We start from the raw sequence: 25,364 nt of genomic DNA on the forward strand, positions 1-25,364 counted from the left end.
GTTATTTCCTTAATGACTGCTCTTGGGCTTACATATACATCTTAGCCAATCAAAATTGACTCATATATATACTAACTTAATTCCAATAAATATAGAAACTTTACTACTGTGTAGCTCTATTCCATTTTCCTCTTTTTATGGTATTATTTTATCCATATACATGTTTATACATATTTTATACATGTTATAACTTACATAATTCTATGTCTTTTCAAGAAGCCTAAAGAAGAAAGAAGAACAAGTATATAATTATAACTTTTGTCATAATAGCCTTCTTATTTACCATTTCTGCTTCACTTCATTGGTTCCTGTGGCTTCAAGTTACCATCTGGACTCATTTCCTTAGCCCACTCTCTTCTTTTGTGCTATTATTATATTGAATTTCTATGATAAAGGCCCAACTACACAATTATATATATACATATTGTTTTATACCATTGTCTTTTATATTTATTAAAAGTAGAGAGGAAAAGCAATATGCATTTTTACTGTCTTTTATAGTTGCCTTTACTGGTGTTCTTTGTGTGTGTGTGTTTTTTTTATATATAATTGAATTACTCTCTAGGATCACTTCCTTCCAGCTTGAAGAACTTCCTTTGCTATGTTTTGTAATGTGGATTTCTAACAAGAAATTATCTCAGTTTTGTGGACGTCTGTTATGCCTTCATTTTTATTTTTTTTAATTTTTTGATTTTTTACAGAGAGGAAGGGAGAGGGATAGAGAGTTAGAAATATTGATGAGAGAGAAACATCGATCAGCTGCCTCCTGCACACCCCCTACTAGGGATGTGCCCACAACCAAGGTACATGCCCTTGACCTGAATCGAACCTGGGACCTTTCAGTCCACAGGCCAATGCTCTATACACTGAGCCAAACTGGCTACGGCTCTGCCTTCATTTTTATTTTTATTTATTTATTTATTTATTTTTAAAAATATATTTTATTGATTTTTTACAGAGAGGAAGGGAGAGAGATAGAGAGCTAGAAACATCGATGAGACAGAAACATCGATCAGCTGCTTCCTGCACATCTCCCACTGGGGATGTGCCCGCAACCCAGGTACATGCCCTTGACCGGAATCGAACCTGGGACCCTTCAGTCCGCAGGCCGATGCTCTATCCACTGAGCCAAACCGGTTTCGGTGTGCCTTCATTTTTAAAAGGAAGTTTTATTAGATACTAGAGGCCCAAGGCATGAATTTGTGCATGGGTGAGGACCCTTGACCTGGCCGGCGATCCGGGCCGATCAGGGCTGTGGGAGGTTGGCCAGGGGGGAGGGGCTTCAGGAGGTTGGCTCCTGGGGGGAGGCGACCATGGGAGGTTGGCCAGCCAGCCCTATCGGGGCTGGCCGGGGGGAGGGACTGTGGGAGGTTGGCTGGCTGTGGGAGGTTGGCTGTGGGAGCACACTGACGACCAGGGGCAGCTCCTGCATTAAGCGTCTTCCCCTGGTGGTCAGTGTGCGTCATAGTGACTGGTTGTCCAGTTGTTTGGTTGCTTAGGCTTTTATATATAGAGACTAGAGGCCTGGGTGGGGTCCCTCGGCCTGGCCGGTGATCGGGGCTGATTGAGGCGTCTCACACAGTCCCAGTCAGGGCCAGTCAGGGCTGGCTGACCGGGGGGAGGGACCGCGGCCAGCTGCGGGGAGGGACCACGGGAGATTGGCTGGCCGCAGGAGGTTGGCTGTTGAACACACTGACCACCCAGCCGGCTGGGGGAGGAACTGCAGGAGGTTGGCCAGCCGCAGGAGGTTGGCTGTGGGAGCGCACTGACCACCAGGGGGCAGCTCCTGCGTTAAGTGTCTGCCCCCTGGTGGTCAGTGTGCGTCATAGCTACCGGCCGATTGGTCGTTAACAGTCGCTTAGGCTTTTATATATATAGATAGAATTCTTGGTTGACAATATTTTTCTTTGAACACATTGACTATGTCATTCAAGTGCCTTCTGGCATCCATTGTTTCTGCTGAGATCAGCTATTAATTTACTGGGATTACCTTGTAGGTGATGGTTCATTTTTCTCTAGTTGCTTTAAAGATTTTTTTTCTTTGTCTTTGTCTTCCAGCATTTTTACTAGGATGTGTCTGCTGTGGATCTCTTTGTGTTTTTCCTACTTGTAGTTTATCCAGTTTTTCAAATGTGTAGATTAAAGTTTTTTTGTTCTGTTTTTCAAATTTGGGGAAATTTTAGCCATTGTTTCTTCAAATATTTCTTGTTGTGCTTTCACTGTCTCCTATCCTTCTGGCACTCTTATTACACATATGTTGCTGCACTTAATGGTATCCCACAATTCTATTAGCTCTGTTCATTTTCCTTCATTCTTTTTTTTCTTCAGATTATATCATCTTTATTGGTCTAGCTTCAAGTTCACTAATTCTTTCTTGGGCTAGTTCAAATATTCTGGTAAGCTTACTATAGTGAATTTTTAATTTTCGTTATGATACTTTTCTGCTCTAGCACTTCCATTTTATTCTTTTTAATCATTTATACCTCTGAATGATCTTCTCTATTTCATTAGACATTGCCATCATACCTTCTTCACTTTGAACATGATTTAGTTTCGTTCTTGGAAGATATTTATGGCTTCTTTGAAGTCTTTGTTATATCAAGACACCTGGTCTTGTCCACAGGAAGCTTCTGTTGCCTGATTTTTTTCTCCATGTACGGGCCAGGCTTTCCTGTTTTTTTGTTTTGTTTTGTTTTTCTTCTTCTTCGTGTTGTGATTTTTGTTGTTGTTGGAAACTAGGCCTTTTAGGTAACATACGGTAGCAACTCCAGGTTCAGGTCTCCACCGATCCTCTTCCCCAGGACTTTGTTGTTTGTTGTTTATCTGCTTAATGAGTCACTGGGGACATCAGTTTCCCCCAGCAGAGCGTAGCCTGTGTTGCTCCTGGGAGGCACAGCCTGAGCCGGCCTGCGCAGGCACCGTCACCGGGGATAACAGCGATGCCGGCCCCTTTGGTTGTCTCTTTTCCTGCCCACACCAGATGTGCGGCTCCGTTAATTGCTGACTGACTGCTCTGCTGTTTCTAACACTGCCCTGCGGCTTACATTGCTGCATCGATTGATTAATTACACTTGGGCTCCTTTACAGGGATAATGTCGCGGTCAGTGTTTAAGGTTTGTTCTGGCTGCGGGAGGCCTCTTAACTGTTTCATTTCCTGGTTCTCTCTGGTAAGCTGTGGTTTAGCTGACATTTCTAATAAATCCACCCTCTTTGTGTTGTTTTCATCACCCCATCCATTGTTTTTCAGCACACCTTCAGGCTTGAACATTCTTAACTCTCTGTTGAAAACAAACTCAGTTCTTTTTGGAAGAGCTTGAAAGCAGCCTCTCTCTCCCTCTGGGTAAAATCTCTGAGCTGAGAGAAGGAGCAGTGGCATGCTTCTCTCTGGGAGACGCCTGCTTTAGGGTCTTGGTGCTCCATAAGAAAAGAAGGGAAGGTGCAGTCTCTGTTCTTCTTGGCTTGCCTCTCTCTCTGCTTTAGAAGCTAGCTGGGGCGAGCATCACCAGGGCCCCTGGGTGCTTGCTCAGTGCACCACACCCAAGGGAGAGCCTCTGCCTCATGAGTGGGGGCTGACAGAAGACAGGAGCCCCATCTCGTGGCCACACTCACCAGAACTTAGCCTCTGCAATGGGCAGCACGGGTCAGAATGAGACATGCCGATGCCTGCCTCTCCGGGGAAGATGCCATAGGCCTCCAGTGAGGGTGGCGGTGAGGTGCCTGTGTTCTTGGCTGCTCTGTCTGGAGTGGAGATTCTATCACTGAGCTCGAGTCGGTGAGGGAGGCAACAGGTTGCGGTTCAGTTGCCACAGACTCTCGCTGTTCTTACTGGGTTTAAGTAGGTTTTTCTGAATAAATGTTTCTTCATTTTCTGTCTGCCCTTAGGACCATTTCCAGAGGCGTTAAATGGTCGTTCTAAAATAATTTTTCACCACTTTCCATATAGCTCCTTATGTCATCGTGCCAGAGGTGGAATCTATGCTAGCATTTTTGCTAAGTTCCTATCATGTGTGTTTTTAATGTGTTCCTGATGAAGTGTCTGAGTGTTGTATCCCTGGTCTCATTTCTCCCTTATGCTCTGTGGTTTTTAGTGTGAGGTTTTCATAGTATGGTAATTTTTAGAAACGCATATGTTAAATTAGAGGAGAATTGACTCTGGATTGGAAGTAAAAGGAGATAGAAGAGGGATTACACATATAATCGCCAACAGAAAGCTGCTGTGGCTATAATAATGCCAGACCAAGTAGACGTTCTGTTATGATGTATTACAAGAAATAAGTTACAAATATCACATATAACTAAAAGGGTCAACCCAACAGGATGATATGTTAATCTTTTTTAAAAAATTGTTTTATTGCTTAAAGTATTACAAAGAGTATTATATATGTCTCCTTTTTTTTTTCTCCCCTTGACCTTCCCCTAGCCTCCCATACCCCCCAGTGTCTTGTGTCCATTGGTTATGCTTGTATGCATGCATACAAGTCCTTCAGTTGATCTCTTACCCAACCCTCCCCGGCTTTCCCACTGTAGTTTGACAGTCTGTTTGATGTTGCTCTGCCTCTGTCTCTATTTTTGCTCATCAGTTTATAATGGTCTTAATTATCCATAAATGAGTGAGATAATTTTTTGATTGGATTTTTTATCTTCCTTTTATTAAGTTTTATGAGTTCCCTATAAATGTTGGAGATTAAGATATGTTAATCTTAAATATGCATGCTCCTCATAATGTTTTTTTAAAAATATATTTTATTGATTTTTTACAGAGAGGAAGGGAGAGGGATAGAGAGTTAGAAACATCGATAAGAGAGAAACATCGATCAGCTGCCTCCTACACACCTCCTACTGGGGATGTGCCCGCAACCAAGGTACATGCCCTTGACCTGAATCGAACCTGGGACCTTTCAGTCCACAGGCCGACACTCTATCCACTGAGCCAAACTGATCAGGGCTCCTCATAATGTTTTATCACAATACATACAATTCATGAGAGGAACTGCCAAGCCGCATTGTGAAGGCCATGGATACAGACATGAGTAAGGGATGGTAGATATCTTTGTGATCTACCACATTACTAAAAGAAAAAATGAATAACAATGAAAAGTACTTGATTAACATGTTGGAAAGCAAAATACAAATCACTTCGTTAGCCTGTGGAACACAAATACATAAAAACAATAATATATATTCCAATTACATGAAGCAAAAATGAACCAAACTGAAAGGCAACTTGACAAACCCAAATTATAGTTAGAATTTTAATATACCCCTTTCAGTAGTTGACAAAATAAGAAAACAAACAAACAAAAAGTTAAAGATATAGGAGATTTGGACAACACGACTGACCAACTTGGGTTAGAGGCCATGCATAGTGCCACGCTACACTAAGCAGCCTTTCCAAGTATATTATTTCAAGCACACATCAGACGTTTACCAAGATTGACCATATGTTGAGCCTAAAAGCAAATTTCATAGAACTGAACTCAGAATACATTCTCTGATCACAGGCAAATTAAACTAGAAATAAATGGTAACTAAAAAATGCCCAAATATTTGTAAATTAAATAACATATTTCTAAATAGCTCATAGTTCAAAAAAGACATCCTATTCAAAATTAGAAAATGCTCTGATCTGAATTATAATAAAGTATAGCAAATTAAGACTACAAAACATTATATATAGAAATGAAAGATAAGTGGCTGGACATAGCATGTTCATGATTGAAAATGGTTAAGACGGTAATTCCTCCAAACACATTCAACATAATTCTAATCAAAGTTCTAGCAGATTTCTCATTTCTGGAAATGACCAAGCTTATTCTAAAATCAGTATGAAAATGCAAAGGGCCAATCAAAAGTTAGCTACTCTGGGAAAAGATGCATGAATTTCAAGAATTAGCATTCCCAAATAGTAAATGTTATTATAAGCCATGGTGGCTACAACTGTGTGGTGTAGAGACAAGAGCAGGCAAGCAGACAAATGAAACATAACAGCCCAGAAACAGACTCTTCCATGGAAGGTGACAAATGTTCCTCGGCAAGGCTGGGGGAAAGATGGGTCACTTCAGTAAATTACGCTGCCAATTAAATAACACTATGAAAAAGCGAATATCGAGACCTACCTTACATGCTACGCAGAAATCCGTTCTCGGTAAACTGTCAGTCTCACTGTGCAACGGGAAAGCTGTCCCACTGAGAAAAAAGGGTAGGAAAATATCATTACGACTTTGGAGTAAGCAGAAACATGTTAGAACAGAACACAGAAAGGTTATGCACAAACGGAAAGGATTATAAAATGGACTATTACTAAAAATAATAACTTCCATTTATAAAAGACAGCATTAAAATAATGCACAGAGCCCGGCCGGCGTGGCTCTGTGGCTGAGCATCAACCTATGAAGCAGGAGGTCACGGTTCGATTCCTGGTCGGGGCACATGCTACGCTGCGGACTCAGTCCCCAATACGGGGCCTGCAGGAGGCAGCCAATTAGTGATTCTCTCTCATCATTGATGTTTCTCTCTCCCTTTCTCTCTGAAATCAGTAATAAAAATATATTTTAAAAAATAATAATGCAAAGACAAGTCAGTGAATAGATGATTTTTGCAATGCATGCACCCATCAAAGGATTTGTCTACAGAATATGTAAGAAGTTCTACAGAGTAACAGAGACAATCAAATAGAAAATAGGCCAAAGAATTGAACAGATACTCTAAAACTGGGAATATCCAAATAACCAATATACAAATGCAAATTCAATCAAAACGACAAATTTCCATTATGACAAATTTTCCTTCCTACCAAAACAGCTTTACAATTGGACATCATATTGAAACAACGCTCCTCTGATATTGAATACAAACCAGGTGATCCCTACGTATATTTCAGCTTTCTGGCTGGGTATGTCCTACACATTTTTTCAACTTTCTAGATCATGGCACAAGGACAGTAAACCCAAATAAAGCATGATGGGCCTGCTGAGTTGAAATCACAGACCTGAGAATTAGGAAGGCCGAAGCGGCTGGAACTTCTGGCACAGGGTATGGGGCCAGTTTCAGTTACGCAGAAAGAGCCCTCCAGAATCTGAAAATGAGTCACATTTTTCCCCCCGAGTGCTGAACTATATTTTCCTTTGCACAAGGCAAAATTCAAGAGGCTGGGCAAAGGTCTACAGGCAGATCAATCCCAAGAATTCAAAAAGGGCTTGAAGCAACAGTCAAAATGCAGAGAACTTGTTGCACATCTGAGATATTCAGTAGAAACCCCAAAAGAATAAAGCCTTAGAAGGAAGATACTACATCTCCACAAAAGAGCTTAAAAGTAAGTGTTAAAAGAAGCAAGCTGATCTGTAAGTAAGCTAACTCTCTGCCAAAACAAATATTAGTACCCTTTGAAGGAATATAACAAACCCAGATATTCATCAGTGTAATATAAAAAATGTCCAACATCCAATAAAAATTACTAGACATGAAAAGAAGCAGGCAAATGTGACACAAAACCAAGAGAAAAACCAGCCACAGAAACAAAACCATAAACAAGAGAGATGATGAATTTAGCAGACAATGACTTTAAAGTAATTATAAGAAAATCGATTTTAAAAATGACCATAGAAATGAAATACATATAAAAAGATCAAATGGAATCCTGGAGCTAAAAATTATAATATCAGAAATAAAAAATTCATTGGATTGGAAAAATTGGACAGGTGTATGAAAAAAAAAAAGAAACCAGACCAGCAACTTACCCCATACACATGAATAAACTCAAAATGGATAAAATACTTAAATGTAACTCAAGAAACCATAAAAATCCTAGAAGAAAACATAGGCAGTAAAACTCAGACATCTCTTGCAGCAATATTTTTGCCGATGTATCTCCTAGGGCAGTGGTCGGCAAACTCATTAGTCAACAGAGCCAAATATCAATAGTACAAAGACTGAAATTTCTTTTGAGAGCCAAATTTTTTAAACTTAAACTATATAGGTAGGTACATTGTTATTAACTTAATTAGGGTACTCCTAAGCTGGCCTTTGCTAAAAACGTACTCAATCTGATTGAGGTATGTTCGCTGAGGTCGACCCCTTCCAACTCTCCCATCCACCCTCGTCTTGTATACTGTACTTGTTTCGTCTATCTCAGTAGTCGGCAAACTGCAGCTCTTTGGCCCCTTGAGTGTGGCTCTTCCACAAAATACCGACTTCTGCGCATGGGCCACGAAGTTTCAATAGCATTTTATGTGCGCGCCCGCACATGCTATTTTGTGGAAGAGCCACACTCAAGGGGCCAAAGAGCCACATGTGGCTCGCGAGCCGCAGTTTGCTGACCACTGTCTAGGGCAAGGAAAATGAAGGAAAAAATAAACAAATGGAACTACATCAAACTTAAATATTTTTGCATAGCAAAAGAAACCATCAACAAAATTAAAAGAGAACCCACTGAATAGGAAAACATATTTATCAATGATACATCTTATAAGGGGTTAATTTCCAAAATATGTAAAGAATTTATATAACTCAACACCAGGAAAATAAACAACAATTTAAAAAAATGGGCAAAGGATCTGAATAGACATTCCTTTAAAGAGAACATATAGATGGCCAACAGACATATGAAAAATGCTCAATGTTACTAAAAATCAGAGAGAAGCAAATTAAAACCACAATGAGATACCACCTCACACCTGTCAGAATGGCTATCATCAATAAATCTACAAACAATTGCTGGCGAGGATGTGGGGAAAAGGGAACCCTAGTACACTGCTGGTGGGAATGCAGACTGGTGCAGCCACTGTGGAGAACAGTATGGAGTTTCCTCAAAAAGTTAAAAATGGAACTGCCTTTTGACCCGGTGATCCCACTTCTGGGAGTATATCCTAAGAATCTCGAAATACTAATTCAAAAGAATATATGCACCCCTGTGTTCATTGCAGTGTTATTTATAATAGCTAAGATCTGGAAACAGGCCAAGTGCCTATCAGTAGATGAGTGGATAACAATCCCTGGTACATTTACATAGTGGAATACCATGTGGCTGTAAAAAAGGAACTCTTACCTTTTGCAACAGCATGGATGGACCTGGAGAGCATTATGCTAAGTAAAAGAAGCCAGTTAGAGAAAGACAGATACCATATGATTGCACTGATGTGTGGAATCCAATGAACAAAATAAACTGACACAGCCCTGGCTGGTTTGGCTCGGTAGATAGAGCATCAGCCTGTGGACTAAAGGGTCCCAGGTTCGATTCCAGTCAAGGACACTTGCCCGGGTTGTGGGCTCGATCCCCAGTGGGGGGCATGAAGGAGGCAGCCAATCAATGATTCTCTCTCATCCTTGATGTTTCTATCTCTCCTCTCCCTTCCTCTCTGAAATCAATAAAAATATATTTAAAAAAATAAACTGACACAGAGGCATGGATACATGGAACAGACTGACAGCTATCAGAAGGGCAGGGGAGAAGGGATTGGGTGAAAGAAGGTGAAGGGCTTAACCAAAAAACATATACACAGAACACACAGACGCAGACAATAGTGTGGTGACAGCCAGAGGGAAAGGGAACTTGGGCGAGGTGCAGGTGAGCAAAGGGGGGAGGCTTGGGGACGGAAAGAGACTTTGCTCAGGGTGATAGGTGCACGGTGAGGTGTGCAGATGCTTTGCTGAGTTGTACACTTGAGACCTGTATGGTTTTGCAAACCAGTGTCACCCCAATGAATTCAATAAAAAAATTTTAATTTAAAAAAAGAAAATTTCATTGGAAGAGCTTAAGAACAGATTAGCAAAAAAATAATAATAATACAAAAACAAGAAACTTGAAAAATAGCAATGAAAACTACCCAATGGAAACACATGAGGGGAAAAGGCTAAAAGAAAAATACCAACCCAATTCAACAAATGAGCAAAGGCCTTGAGTAGACATCTCTCCAAAGATGCACAAAGGCCAATAAGCCCATGAAAATATGCTCAACATCACTAACCACTGCGGGAATGCAAATCAAAATCATGAGCAGATACCCCTCGCACTCTAGGATGGCTCCTATCAGAAGAAAGAACAAAGCTAGTGTTGGTGAGGATGTGGAGCGACTGGAACCACCGTGCACTGTCGGTGGGAGTGTAAAATGGTGCAGCTGTTGTGGAAACTGGATGGAAGTTTCTTTAGAAATTAAAAATAGAATCACCATATGATCTAGCAATTCCTTTAGCTATATACCCAAAGGAATTTAAATCAGGAACTTGAAGAAATATTTGCACATCCATGTTCATAGCAGCATTATTCACAATAACCAAAAGGGAGAAGCAACTCACGTGCCCATCAACATCTGGATAAACAAAATGTGGTGTATACACACACAATGAAATGGTATGCAACCTTTACAAGGAAGGAAACTCTGCAATACACTACATGGATGAACACTGAGGAAGCTGTGCTGAGTGAAATAAGTCAATTATGAAACTACTAATACTGCATGATTCCACTTACATGATGTACCCGGAGTGGTCAGATTCATACAGGTGGAAAGTACAATGTTGGTTGCCAGTGACTGGGAGGAGGGAGAACGGCGGGTTATTGTTTAATGGGAGCGGTGTCAGGATTGCGTGATGGCAAGAATTCTGGAGCTGGATGGCGGTGACGGCAGCACAACCATGTGAATGTGCTCCATCCCACTGAACCGTGCTCTTAAAAATAGCTCAGATGGTAAAATTTCTGTTGCGTGCATATTATTACAGTTTGTTGTTTTTTTTAAAAAAGATACGGCCCTAGCTGGTTTGGCTCAATGGATAGAGCGTTGGCCTGTGGACTGAAGGGTCCCAGGTTCGATTCTGGCCAAGGGTTTCAGGCTGATCCCCAGGAGGGGGCACGCAGGAGGCAGCCAATCGATGGTTCTCTCTCATCATTGATGTTTCTATCTCTCTCTCCCTCTCCCTTCCTCTCTAAAGTCAATAAAATATATTTAAAAAAATAAAAAAGATACAAAGGTTAAAAATAATGAAGAGAGTCCCAGGAAACTCTGGGACAATATGGAGTGGTCGAATATTCTTGTAAACGGAGTCCCAGAAGGAGAGAGAAATGAAGACTTTCAGACACACAAAAGCTAAAAGAATTCATCACTAGCAGACCCACACTAAAAGAAATGTTAAAAGAAGTCATCCTCCAGCCCTGGCTGGTTTGGCTCAGTGGATAGAGCGTCGACCTGTGGACTGAAGGGTCTTAGATTCAATTCCGGTCAAGGGCACATGCCAGGGTTGCAGGCTTGATCCCTAGTAGGGGGCCTGCCAATCAATGATTCTCTCTCATCTTTGATGTTTCTTGCTCTATCTCCCTCTACCTTCCTCTCTGAAATCAACAAAAATATATTTTTTAAAAAGAAGTCCTCCAAGCTGCAGAAAAATGATATCTGATGAAAATATGAGATCATCTGCCCTAGCTGGTTTGGCTCAGTGGATAGAGTGTCGGGCTGTGGACCGAGAGGTCCCAGGTTCGATTCCGGTCAAGAACATGTACCTTGGTTGTGGGTACATCCCCAGTAGGAGGTGTGCAGGAGGCAGCTGATCGATGTTTCTCTCTCATCGATGTTTCAAATGCTCTATCCCTGTGGTTGGCAAACTGTGGCTCATGAGCCACATGTGGCTCTTTGGCCCCTTGAGTGTGGCTCTTCCTAAGTCTTAGGAGTACCCTAATTAAGTTAATAACAATGTACCTTCCTATATAGTTTAAGTTTAAAAAATTTGGCTCTCAAAAGAAATTTCAATCATTGTACTGTTGATATTTGGCTCTGTTGACTAATGAGTTTGCCAACCACTGCTCTATCCCTCTCCCTCTCCCTTCCTCTCTGTAAAAAATCAATAAAATATATTTTAAAAAAAAAGAAAATATGAGATCATCTATATAATAAAAGGGTGATATGCAAATTGACCCTAACAGCAGAACGACTGGGAATGACTGGTCACTATGACACACACTGACCACCAGGGGGCAGATGCTCAATGCAGGAGCTGCCCCCTGGTGGTCAGTGCGCTCCCACAGGGGGAGCTCTGCTCAGCCACAAGCCAGGCTGATGGCTGCCAGCACAGAGGTGGTGGCGGGAGCCTCTCCTGCCTCCTCAGCAGCATTAAGGATGTCCGACTGCAGCTTAGGTCTGCTCCCCGCTGGCAAGTGGACATCCCCCGAGGGCTGCCGGGCTGCCAGAGGGATGTCTGACTGCCAGCTTAGGCCCAATCCCCCGGGGAGCAGGCCTCAGCCAGCAGGCGGACATCCTCTGAGGGGTCCCAGACTGCAAGAGGGCATAGGCCGGGCTGAGGGACCCCCCCGAGTACACAAATTTTTGTGCACCGGGCCTCTAGTCTATATAATAAAAGCCTAAGCGACCATTATGGCAGAATGACCAGAATGGCCAGTCACTATGATGCGCACTGACCACCCAGTGGCAGATGCTCAATGCAGGAGCTGCCCCCTGGTGGTCAATGCGCTCCCACAGGGGGAGTGCTGCTTAGCCAGAAGCTGGGCTCATGGCTGGCGAGTGCAGCAATAGTGGCAGGAGCCTCTCCTACCTCCGCAGCAGCACTAAGGAGCAGTGAGCTGAGAGGTAAGGAGGGAGCAGGCAGGAGGTGAGGAGCAAGGGATCCTGGACTGTGAGAGGGATGTCTGACTTCCGGCTTAGGCCCGATCCAGAGATCGGGCCTAAGCTGTCAGTCGGACATCCCCTGAGTTGGTCCCGGACTGCGAGGAGAAATGAAATTAATATCTGGGTGCATTAGAGGGAAATTACAGAAAAAAACAAAAGCAGAGAATAACTTAAAAGTAGTCAGAAGAAAAGTGGCAGTCAAACATTCCTTGAGGGGTCCCAGACTGCAAGAGGGCACAGGCCGGGCTGAGGGACCCCCCCCCCCCCCCCAGTGCATGAATTTCATGTACTGGGCCTCTAGTAAATGATAAATATACAATATTTTATTATTAAAAATGTAAATGACTGCTGAGACAAAAATAATGGCAATGTATTGTGTGGCTTATGATATGTACAAGTGAAATGAATGGCAACAATAATTTACAAGCTGAGAGGGGAGAATGGAGGTAAACTATTGTAAGAGTTTCATATTATGCATGAAGTGGTATATTATTACTTAAGGGTGGCTATTATGAGTTAAAGATGTATACCACAAACGATAAAGCAACCTCTAAAGTCAGAAAACGAAGAGTTTTAGCTAACAAGCCAACAAAGGAGATAAAATGAAGCCAATAAAAATACTAAAAAAAAAAAAAGAAAGAAAGAAAAAAAAAAAAGAAAAGAGGGAGAGGAAAAAGGGAACAAAAACAGGTGGGATGCCTGGCCCGTGTGGCTCAGTGGTTGAGCATCCACCTAGGAACCAGGAGGTCACGTTTGGATTCCTGGTCAGGGCAAATAAATGCCCAGGTTGTGGGCTCCATCCCCAGCAGGGGGCGTGGAAGAGACAGCCGATCGATGGTTCTCTCTCATCATTGATGTTTCTCTCTCTCCCTCTCTGAAATCAATAAAAATATCTTTTGAAAAAAGAACAGGTGGGATGTATATCCTAATTTAATGAACAAACTGAACTAACAAGCAAAACAGAGACAGCCTCATTGAGCTAAAAGGAAAAAGAGAACCCATAGGCGTGGACAACAGTGTGGTGATTGCGGGGGGCGGGGGGGAGGTGTGGAGGTGGAAGAGGGCGTAGGGAGGGTAAATGGAGATGAAAATAAATAGATTTTAAAAGACGGCAAATTTAAAACTGACCATGTCAATAATCACTTTGAGTGTAAGTGAATTAATCACCCAATTAAAAGGTAGAAATGGTCATGTTGAGTAAAACAGCAAGACCCAACCAAATGCACACTTAAACACACTTAAAATATAAAAACACAAATAGGTTAAAAGTAAAAAGCTGTAAAAACTTTTTATGTCATGCTAACACTAATATATAATATTAATACTGAACAAAGTACAATCCACAACTGAAAAGTTCATAAATTGGACTTCATTAAAATTAGGAATTTGCTGTTCAAAAGACACTGTGAAGAGAATGAAAAGACAACTTACAGCCTGGGAGAAAATATTTGCAAATATTTCTGATAAAATACGTGTATCTAACCCTAGCTGGTTTGGTTCAGTGGATAGAGCATCAGCCCAGGGACTGAAGGGTCCCGGGTTCGATTCCGGTCAAAGGAACGTACCTTGGTTGCAGGCTCGATCCCCGGCTCTCGCTGGGCATGTGCAGGAGGCACCAATCCATGTGTCTCTCTCTGTGTCTCTCCCTGTCCCTTCCACTCTTTCTAAAAGCCCATGGAAAATAGTGAGGATTAACAACAAAAAATAATTTGTAAAAAAAGGAATGTTTCCAGCCCGGCCAGAGTAGTTCAGTGGTTGAGCATTGACCTAGGAACCAGGAGGTCATGGTTCGATTCCTGGTCAGGGCACATGCCCGGATTGCGGCTTGATCACCAGTGTGGGGCATGCAGGAGGCAGCTGATCAATAATTCTCTCTCATCATTGATGTTTCTATCTCTCTCCCTCCCTCTACCTTCCTCGCTGAAATCAATAAAAATATATTTTAAAAATAAAGGAACATTAAAAAAAAACTGGATATAGAATATATAAAGAATCCTAAAAACTCAGAATTAAGAAAACAAACTACCCCATTTTAAAAAAATCAATTGTTATTTTTATATACAAAGAGCAATCAATTAGAAAAACAAGGTGTCCGCACACAATTAATTTTACAATAGCATAAGAATATTAAATACCTAGGAATTAATCTAACAAAAAAGGTCCAAGAACTCTACACAAAACACAATAAAACATTATAGATGGAGATTATAAGAATACCTAAAAATTGAGAGATATACCATGTTTATGGAAGGAAAGTCAGTTTTCCTCAAATTGGTCATAGATTTATTATAACCCCAATCAAATCTCAGCATATCTCATGTGTATGGAAACTCATGAGGTGAGTTTAAAATTTAAATGGAAATGTCAGTTGTCAAGAATTGTAGTCACTTCTGAAGAATAAGTTGGAGAGACTTGAGCTTTAAGATAAGAAGATTTTTATAAAGCTAAAATTAAGACCTACATCAGTACAAAAATAGACAATTAGCCCCATGGACAACTAAACAGAGCCCAGAAAATGATCCAGGCAATGTAGATTTATGGCCATAATTTATGACCAATGTGGAACTAGTGTGAAAGGTCTTTTCATAAAAAGTCATGGGACAATCAGATATCCTTATAGGAAACACACACACACACAACTACTCCGCTTCTTCACAGGACACCGAGAGCAATTACAGATGCCCGAGGATCTAACTGGGAGAGACGAAACAACTAAATTTGTAAATGATAAAAAATATCTTCATGACATCAAGATAAAGGTGTCTTTGAAAGGATACAAACAGCACCACCCACAAGGAAAATAACTCAGAAGGCTTCTGTTTTGAAACTAAGATCTTCTGTCCACCCCTTCCCCCCGGCCAAAAAGGTTACTTTTAAGAGAATGAAAAGGAAGATTCTGAATGGGAGAGGCGATTTGTAGCACACGTGGTCAAGTGTGTCCTCCAAAGACGGCCTCAACAATACCTCCCATTTCACAAGCTTTTCTGCGTGTGACCTTCCCCCTCCCACTCCAAGAATTGGAGAGGATGCCCCCCAGGCAGGCTGTGACTACTATGAAATCATGTTGTACATGAGGCTTCCCTGGGGAAGCCAGCTCAACACCCTGAGATTGGCATGCTGGAAAGGCCATGGGTGGGCTTGCCCATTGACAGCCCCAGCCAAGATCCAGATAAATCAGCATCAACTGCTGGCCATGCCACCCAGCCCAGCCCTCCGAGGGCTGACAACTGTATGAGAGGCCCCAAGAGAGAATTACCCAGCCAAACTCTTCTCCAATTCCTGACTCTCACAAGTATAAGCAAAACCAAAAACATTGCTGTTTTACACCACCACATTTTGGAGTAATTTGTTACACAGCAGTAATAATCAGAACTGGCAAGGACTCATATCTATACTAATAATAGAGGAATATGCAAATTGGCAGGGATGCCATCACGTAACGACCAGTCAGGACGGTGGCAGGACTGCTGTGGAGAGCTCTCAGCATGCCTGCACCGAGGTTTGAAGGGCGCAGAGAGGAAGGGAGAGCAGATAGGTAGTTAGGGGGATCAGACCAGGAGGGGAGAGTAGTTAGGAGGATCAGGCTGGCAGGGGAGAGCAGTTAGGGCCATATGGCCGGCAGGGGAGCAGTTAGGGGCATCAGGCAAGCAGGCAGATGAGTGGTTAGGAGTCAGTGGTTCCGGATTGTGAGAGGGATCCTGGATTGGAGAGGGTGCAGGCCAGGCTGAAGGACCTCCCCTCCCCCATCCCCCTGCACAGAATTTCATGCACCAGGTCTCTAGTCCAAAATATAAAACGAACTCCTACAAACCAATAAAAAAAAGACAATGGATGGTAGTAAGAAGCAAAAGACTTGAAAACCAAATGGTCAATTATAAAAATGTGCTCAATCTCAGCAGTAATTAAGGAAAAACTAATGGAAACCACTAGAACGGCTAAATTTTAAAAATAAAAACGGACAGTGCTGTGTTAGTGACGATGGAGAGCACAGGGAACTAGTGGCTGCTACGGAGTGCAAAGTGGTACAATGAATGAAAAGCAGTTCTCACCGTCTACGAAGTGGAAGGATGCTGTGAGCTAGCTGTGTCACTCCTAGACACATACCCTGGAGCACAGGGCACAAGTGCACGAAGAAACCTATACAGGAGTGCTCGTGCCTGCCCGGGGCCGTCCGTGGTTAGAGCGTCCGCGTGCGCACCAAAGGGATCGCTTCCCGGTCAAGGGCACACACCTGGGCTGTGCCGGAGGCAACCAGTTGCGTCTCTCTCACATTGATGCTTCTCTCTCTCCCCGCCCCCCCCCCACTCCCACTCTGAACAGCAATGGAAAAAATATCTTCAGGTGAGTATTAATGAAAAAAGAAGAAGAAGAAGAAGAACAGTGTTCATAACAATAAAAGTTGAAAACTGGTACAGCCCAAACTTCCATTACAGTTCAGTACATAGACAAATAGTTTTCACGCGGTGGAAAACTGCACCAATGAAAATGAGCAAAATAATGGCCAGCAGAGCAGTACACGTGAATTTCAGAAAAGAGGCTGAGCAAAAGAATATATATGAAAGGAACCCATTTAAAAACAAACAGATGTGTACTTGGGTCATAAAATGACAAAGAAAAGCTGGGGGGTGGTAAAGCCAGGGTTTGAGGACTGGGGAGGGGTTTGTGGTGGGAAAGGGGGGCTTCTGATATTCTGGTGCCATTCTGTACCCCTTGATCTGGGGTGGATTATGGATGTGTGCTTTAAATTGTACATTTATAATACATTGGTATGTACTTTCCATGTGTGCTACATCTCACAAGAATATTTCTTAATTTGAAAACTAAAGAATATTGGAAGAAAATCAATATATGGGTGAAAAAAATCTAACTTCATTTACTATTTGATTGCCTAGTTTCCTCCACGTTGTTTATTAAATCAGCAAAACTAACCCCATGGATTTGCGATTCCAACTTCATAAAATATTCACTTCTTTTTAAAAATATATTTTTATTGATTTCAGAGAGGAAGGGAGAGGGAAAGAGAGATGGAAACATCAATGATCGTCCGCTGCTTCCTGCACGCCCCACACTGGGATTGAGCCTGCAACTGGGACAGCGAGTGCAGTGAGCTCTCCACCCTCCCGTGTGTGCGGCTGACCAGGATTCCAACCGTGACCTCCTGGTTCATGGGTCCATGCTCAGCCACTGAGCCTATGCCGCAGGCAGGGCATGTATTCAATTCTTAGTTACACTTGTTATCAACAGCCTGGTCTTGGTCTTTGGCTAGGATCCACAGATCGGGGGAGGGGTGGGAAAGTGTGAATGAAGTAGAACAAAAGCACACTGAGATAGTCATCATCATGGGACATTTATTTATTTATTTATGAGAGGCCCCGTGCACGAAATTTGTGCACAGTTCTGGCCAGCGATTAGGGCTGATCTCTGGGGCAACCGGTGGGGTGATGGGGAGGTCCCTGCTGGCACCCACCTTGGCTGGCCTGGAGCCTGCAGGCTGGGGGCAGCTCCTGCATTGACACCCTGTGGTCAGTGTGCGTCATAGCCACCAGTTGTTCTGCCAGTTCTGTCGATTTGCATATTAGCCTTTTATTATATAGGATTTATTTATTGGTTAATCTTCACTGGAGGATATTTTTCCATTGATTTCCAGAGAGAGTGGGAGAGAAGTGGGGGGGTGGGGGAAGAGAGAGACAGAGAGAGAGAGGTGAGAGACACATCGATTGGTTGCCTCCTGCTCATGCCAGCACCCAGGCAGGAATTGAGCCTGCAATGCGGGTACTACCCCTGACCAGGAATGGAACCCTCGACCCTTCTGTGTGTGGGCCAACGCTCTAACTAGTGAGCAACACCGGCCAGGGTGGGGCTTATTTTAAATAGGAAAATTCTAGAGACAACTGAAAAGAGAAAGGAAGTCATTGGGAGGGTTGCCAAGTCAGGGGGTTAAGTGTCACCTGATAAAAGGATGAGCTCAGAGCAAAACTATTTAGGGGAGACCTAGGAGCGGGCGGTGCCTGCAGGGTGGGGTGCACTACCCGGGATGCCCGGCCGCGGTGCACACAGCTGCCGTCCGCACCATGTAGGCGGCAAGATAACGTTCCCCAAACAGCTATCTTTAAGTTATATTATTGCTTTTTTTCTTTCCTTAAATGTAGCATTTACTGATGGGAGAAAATTAAAGAAAAACGCGCGCTGCCACATTTTGTCCTGCGCTGACTGCTGGGCTCCATTCGGGCGGGAGCGCACAGCTCAGGCCGGTGGTACCTGCTCTCCGCCCGGGGCTTGGCCGCAGGGGCACCCGGCACCCGCCCGCCTCCCCTCGCGGCGGGAAGCCGGCACCCGCGGCCGAGGCGGGACCCCACCGGCCCGGGCGGCGCGGAGGTGCGGGGGGCGGTCCCGGGCGCCTGGCCCGCCCCGAGCCCCGCCCCGCCCCGCCCCGCCCGGCCCGGCCAGGCCGCCTCACTCGCTGCTCGCCCCGCAGAGGCCGGCGGTCGGACCGCGCCGCAGCCGGAGATGCCGCGGGGCGCCGCGCTGTGCCTGCGCCTGTGGCTCTGCCTCGGACTCCTCGACGGCGAGCGCGGTGAGCTCTCCGCCGCCGCCCGCGTGCGCGCCCGGCCGCGCGGGGAGGCCCGCGAGGGGGACACTCCTGGGGCGACTGGTGGGACCGCGCCGATGGGGGCGGGCGGGGAGCTGGGCACCCGCAGGCCTGGGCAGCAGGGGAGATGGGGCCGGGAGCCAGGGACACGGACACGGCCGGGGCGCTTTGGGGCGCGGGAGAGGAGAGGAAAGGGCAGGCCAGGGACCGGCTTCCACGGCCCCGCAGCGCAGGGATGGTGCCGGGCTCCCGACCTCGCCCCGCCGTCCGGGGTCCGCTCCCCGGGGCCGGGCCCGCTCGCGCTGCGCTCTCACCTGCAGCCTTCGCTTCCCTCCCCGCTCCCCGAGGCGCCCCGGGCCTCCTACCCGCGCGCCCAGCCCCTCCCAGGGCGACGAGGCGGCGGTGCCCGCCGGGCCGCTGACCGGGGTGCCCGCTTCCCGACCCTTCGGGTCCGCGCTGGATGTCGGGCCCGCAGGGGGCGCCCCGGGCAGGCGCGCGCCTTCGCCAAAGGTAGGGGTTTCGGGGGCGGCGGGGCTGCAGCCGCAGGGGCAGGGGTTCGGCGTCGCCGCGGCCCGGCGCCGTCGGGAAGACCCGGCGAGGTGCGCGCGGGAATTTGAGGCGAACCTGGAGGCGGCAACTTGTATGCAACGAGCGGGACGGAAGCGGCAGGAGGCCGGCCGCCCCGTCTGTGGAGGCGCAGGGAGCTTGACGGCCGAGCCAGGAGCGGGTTCCCAGCAAGGGGCCCCGGCGGGAGTCGGGCTTGTGATGGGAACCGGGCGGGAGGCTGCGCGTGGGGTCGGAGGGAAAGGGGAGCGGCGGCGAGGAGGGCAGAGGGTGGGCTTGGATAGAGTGTCAGGATCGGAGGAGCTGGGATTCCACACGAGACCTGGTGACCCTGGAAACCAGAGGGCAGCCCTGGGTCCCAGTGGCTGGGGAGGAGTGCGGGAGGCCTGAAGGGAGAGATGGCGAGCTCACCTTTTTGGAAAACTGTGGGCAATAGATACTGGCTGGTATGCTTCGTCTCTTAAGCCTCACCAGGGAGTGTTAGACGCATTTCTTAGACGGGGGCGCTTAGACAAGGACATGTAACCTCTCTCCAGTCCCCAGGAAGCCATAGTAAAGGAGGGAGTCAGCCAGGCCTTTGGGAGCAGAGCCTGACGGGCTGAGGGCGGTGTGGGGGAGCCCCAGAGAGGCCGGAGGAGGTTGTCTGTCTGGGCCTCACGCCGCACCAATCTGAGCTGGTCCCGCCTCGCCTGGGCTCTCCTCACCCCTGCACCCAGCCCAGGGCCAGGCTCTCACAGGAGCTCAGGTGTTTGTGGAGTGGCTGAGTGAGTGCAGGAGGAGAAGTGCACGGTCCCTGGTTGGACCGAGTGGGTGGGAGGCCGCCTGGAGGAGACATCTGGCAGGCAGCTGGGTGTGGTGAACGAGAGGCTGGGCTGGGAGCTAACGGGGAGCAGAGGAGAGGGCCCAGGATGGGCGCCCCCTCACAGGGGGCCCGAGAGGGAGAGGCACCCTGGGAGATGGGATGCTGCAGGGCATGAGCACCAGGAGAGGCTGGTGTCCCGGCGCTGGCTCCGGAGGGAGGAGGGAGAGCGGTGAGGCCCGTCCTGCGGGGAGGACAGCCGGGCAGTTGGGCAGTGACGTGACGGGGAGGAGAGTGATGGTAGCTGCTGGAGGGGGTGCCCAGGCTGGATCGGGGCTCGGCTGGTCGGAAGACGCCCACGGAGAGTAGAGGAGACCATTGCTGGCTCCTGAGCCCGGCTCCTGCCCCAGCCGCTGCTGTGGGGAGGACCGGGACTGATGGGGGGTGGGGGGTGGGGGCGCTGGAGCAGAAGCACAGACACTTGAGTTCGTGTCCGCCCAGCCGGAGTGGGCGGCCAGGCGCCGGCAGGTGAGAAGCCTAGGCACCCTGAAGCTGACCCCTCCAAGGTGCGCTCTGATCCTAGTGCCAAGCCCTGCCCTGCTCTCCCCCTAAGCCAGTCGCTTATGGCCTGGGCGCCTCTCTCCCTCTCCCTGCGCCAGTGTGGCAGTGCAACAGGCTGGTGAGGCCTGAGGGCTGTGCTTGAGCTGGCGAGGCCTGAGGGCAGTGCGATGGGCTGGATTTCACAGCCTGGCGTCTTGGTCCAGTTGCTCTGGCAGGGTCCCTGTCGGGGGGCAGGTGGCAGAGGTCGGCCCAAGAGGCTTCTCTCGGGGGCTCAGTCTAGAGAGGTCGTCTGCCCCTCTGGACAGTGGGCAGTCAGCTCGGGGACATGCAGAGGAAGCAGGTGACAACCGGACAGCTATGGTGGCCCCTGCTGTGAGCCTGAGCCGGATGGGGCAGGGGTGCACGCTGGTGCAGGCAGGGTGTGGCCTGGCCCCCTGGCCCCGCTCAGTGCTCCGGGACATGGATATAGGATGTACGTGCTCCCGCTCAGGGACATGGATGTGGGGTGTAGGTGCGGCTCCCCAGCCTGGGGTCAGTGTGGCTGAAGGGTCCTGGCTCCCAGAGCACAGCGGCCGTGAGGTGTCACAGGAGAGGGGCCAGCTCCTGGCTGTGCCGCCCACACCCCAGCCCCAGGCTGTGCCTTCCCGACCAGAGAAGGCAACTGTGGTTCTGTGTCACCAGCTGTGGCGCTCACGGGGACCCAGGGGGCCTTGGACCTGGACCCGTCCTGCAGGGATTTCCTGGGAGCCAGACCGGCAGGAACACAGAGGTGGCATCAGACGTCTGGCACGGGGACCGAGGTGCTCAGTGACCCCACGGAGGCCCTGCTGGCAGCTGTGGCTACACAGGAAGGCAGCAGCACGTGCAGCCCAGAGCTTCCGGGAGGGTCTGCAAACTCAGGACGGGATTCCAGGCAGCGCAATGGAACCCCCTCAACCCAGAGCGGGAAAGCCCAGCCGGTGTATGGGGTTGCATGGGTGGTTCGATGTGGCTGGGGTCTGGGGTTGGAGGGGAACAGGCCAGGTGGGGGTGACAGGAGCCAGCAGCACCTGTGGAGGGGGTGGTTCTGAGCGGGGAGCCACCTGGCCGGGGTCCATGGAGGCATCGCCAGAGGCACGGACCAGATGGAGCCCTAGCGAGGGGCTGCGTGAGAACCCAGGGGGCGCCCCGGGAGCAGCCACAGTGGCTGGGAGGGTGGGACGTGGGGCGAGGGCCAGCCTCTGGCTTCAGCAGCGGATGGGGGCCCCGGGAGGAGGATCGATGTGGGGAGAGGTGAGGTGCCCCCCTGGAGGCAGGTCCTCTGGGTGGAGGTGGCCAGCAGGACTTCCCGGGTCTGGGCAGGTGAGGAGAGAGGAAAGTTGGGAGCGCTTGAGGAGATGGGGCTGAGGGCAGTCAGGGGACCCAGGGTCCTGGCTTCCACCCCTCCTGCATGTCTGGGTGTTTCCTCCACGTGGCGGATTCCTGTACCCGCAGCCCTCTGAGATGCCCCTTGGAGAGGGGTGAGCAGGGCGAGGGTCTGGAAAGCCGCTCACACTCCCTGCACCGACCTCTGAGCAGGACCCTGCCAATGTGTCGGGGCTGGAGCCAGGGATTCCTGAGTTTCGATCCTTTTCAGACACTGGCTTCCTCTGGGATCTGGGTTTTCCGGTCAGGCCCGAGGCGGGAGTCTGGGAGAGGAAGGTGCGGGCCTGCATCGCGTTGTGGCTGAGGCTGGGCGGCCGGACCACAGGCGCTCCCTGCCCGGGCCAGGCCGGGTGTGGGGGCCCCTCGGGCAGGCGCAGGTCGGGGTGGTGAGTGGGGGACCCGCCACGTGGCCAGCAAGGTCAGCAGGGGTTCATGGGAAAGGACTTGTCGGCCGCAGGAGAGGACATCCTGCCTGCATTTCCCTCTTCCTGCGGCAGAGCCCACAGCCCGATTTAGCAGGGGCCACCTCGGCGGCAGCTGGGCAGCCTGATAACACCGCCTGCCCTGACCCCAGGCAGGGCCACTGCCCAGCACAGCTGGCTGCACCCACAGCTGTGCTGAGCTGGGAGCCCGCATGTGCCAGGTCCCTCCTCCCTACACCCCTCTCCTGGGGTTCTCAGGCCGCCCCCACTCCCACTCGGCCCCACCACCACTCCCTGCTTCCCGAACTTGCCTCCGCGCTGCCCCAGAGCTGCCTCTCCATTGATCGGAGCATCCTCCCCGCACACCAGGGCTGTGAGTGGGATCCTCAGGCCACATACAAGAATCAACCAATGAATGCACAAGCACGCGGAACAGCAAAACCTCTCTCTCTCTCTCTCTCTCTCTCTCTCTCTCTCTCTCTCTCTCTCTCTCTCATCAGTAAATTTAAAAATGAATTTAAAGCAGAGCCCTGAGCCTTCAGTGGCCCCCAGTCCAGCTTCCTGGGGGTGGTAGAGGTCCCCATGCTGGGTCCCCAGGGCAAACCTAGCCCCAGGCCCACCTGGCACGCCCCCAGCCCCAGCGCTGCCCTTCACCCCGCCTTCCAGAGGCTTCGGAGGGAGAACTCCAGGCCTGCCCTGCCCGGGTGCTGCTTCGAGTGGGAGGGGCCTATGGAGGGGGCGCTTCTCCCCACTGCTGGGCCCTGAGAGCCCAGAGCCCAGGCGTTCAGGCGGGCCTGGGGGAGCTCCTATCCTCACTCAACCTAAAGCTCTAGCCTCAGAGCCACCACTTAACCCGATGGAGATAGTTCGCATTAAGCAGGAGCGCAAGGGCGCCGGGCGCACCTTCACACTTGGACTCAGGTTAATCAGTTTGCTCTACACCAGTGGTTCTCCACCTTCTGGCCCTTTAAATACAGCTCCTCATGTTGTGACCCAACCATAAAATTATTTTCGTTGCTACTTCACAACTGTCATGTCGCTACTGTGATGAATCGTCATGTAAATATCTGATATGCAGGATGGTCTTAGGCGACCCCTGTGAAAGGGTCGTTCGACCGCCAAAGGGGTCGCGACCCACAGGTTGAGAACCGCTGCTCTACACGGTGGCGTGCGAAGGTTGTAACCTGTGACCTAGGCTTCTGTGCCCATTTTGGAGGCTAGGAAATGAAGGCGGGAGGGTGACGTGGCCACTAGATGCTCGAGCAGCTTCAGGGAGGTGACAGGTGTCTGGCCCAGGTGGCACGGGGGCCAAGGGGGTAGAAGGCGCGGGCGGGCAGGCGGGTGCCCCGTTCCCTGGGGAAGGCTCCAGAGAGGAGCGTGTGTGGATCCTAAATGTCTGGCCACCTTGGGGACATTTTCACCTCCTACCCCAGAGACCTCTCAAAAGGCCGCTCCTCACAGACACGTCTTCTCCCAGGTCCACGCCTGGCTGATGGGCCCACCTCAGAGCAGGACACCTCACCCCCATCCCTCACCTCTGCACCTGCCACACTGTGTGCTGTCCCTTTGTCCCCGAGAGCCTCCAGCCGGTCAGGGGCCATCACTGCTGGGCTGACACCATGGAAAGGCCCTCCTGGGAAGTTAGTGCAGTGAGCCGGTCCGGGGCTGGGGCTGGGGTCTGTGGAGCTGTGCAGGGGGCCCCTGGGAGGCATCTCAGCTTGTGATTCTGGGGCTGGAGTGGGCACCAGGCACCAGGCAGGTATCAGCGCTGACTGGAGGGTCACGGGAGGAGCTCAGATTCTGCCCCCAACATTGGGGAAGCAGGGAAAGGTCTTAAGGCAGGAGAGGGACTTGTGTTCTAGAAAGATCCTCTGACCACTTAGGTCTCAAGCAGTGGGGAGACACTGGTGTGTTGAGTCAGGGGAGGGGCAGGGAGGCTGGCCAGAGGCGGGGGCTGGGGAGGGGCAGCCTGGAATGTCTAGAGCGGCTGGAAGGCGTCCCTCGCAAGGCATCTGAGCGCTGAGTGCAAAGCACTTTGCAGGGTGGCAGGGAGGAGAGGGGAAGCCTGGTGTTCCCAGCCTCCGCCTTTGGTGCTGGACCTGAGAATGGCCGTGACTTGGCAGCCAATGGCTGTGGGGGCGAATAGAGTCCTAGTGCCTGACGGGTCACAGGAGGGAGCGCAGCGTTTCCTGGTGAGGACGAGGGATGAGGACGAAGGATGAGCCCGTCGGGTGTCGGGTGAAGGCCTTTACATTTCGTAAACTGCAGAAATGCAGACAGTGCAGCCCCGTGTGGAGGAAATAGAGGCTTCCGTTATCCTGTCCCCAAAGGTAATCTCTGACTAGCAACTTAACTAAGTCGGTGCCTTGGTTCTCTCATCTGCAACATGACGAGAATAGAATGCGGGGTGGGGGGGG

General features: G+C 48.9%; 1 protein-coding gene across 5 annotated transcripts in view; it reads left to right on the forward strand.

The window, feature by feature from the left end:
• Positions 1-19,066: 19,066 nt before the first annotated feature.
• Positions 19,067-25,364, forward strand: part of FLT4 (fms related receptor tyrosine kinase 4) — a 41,159-nt gene continuing 34,861 nt past the window's right edge. For all 5 annotated transcript variants that reach the window (XM_059695631.1, XM_059695629.1, XM_059695632.1 and 2 more), the window contains exon 1: positions 19,067-19,182. In XM_059695631.1, the coding sequence (XP_059551614.1) occupies positions 19,116-19,182 (67 nt within the window). In that variant the 5' untranslated portion in view covers positions 19,067-19,115. The remainder of the gene's footprint in view (positions 19,183-25,364) is intronic.

Source organism: Myotis daubentonii, chromosome 5 (assembly GCF_963259705.1).
Source record: "Myotis daubentonii chromosome 5, mMyoDau2.1, whole genome shotgun sequence".
Lineage (NCBI taxonomy): Eukaryota > Metazoa > Chordata > Mammalia > Chiroptera > Vespertilionidae > Myotis > Myotis daubentonii.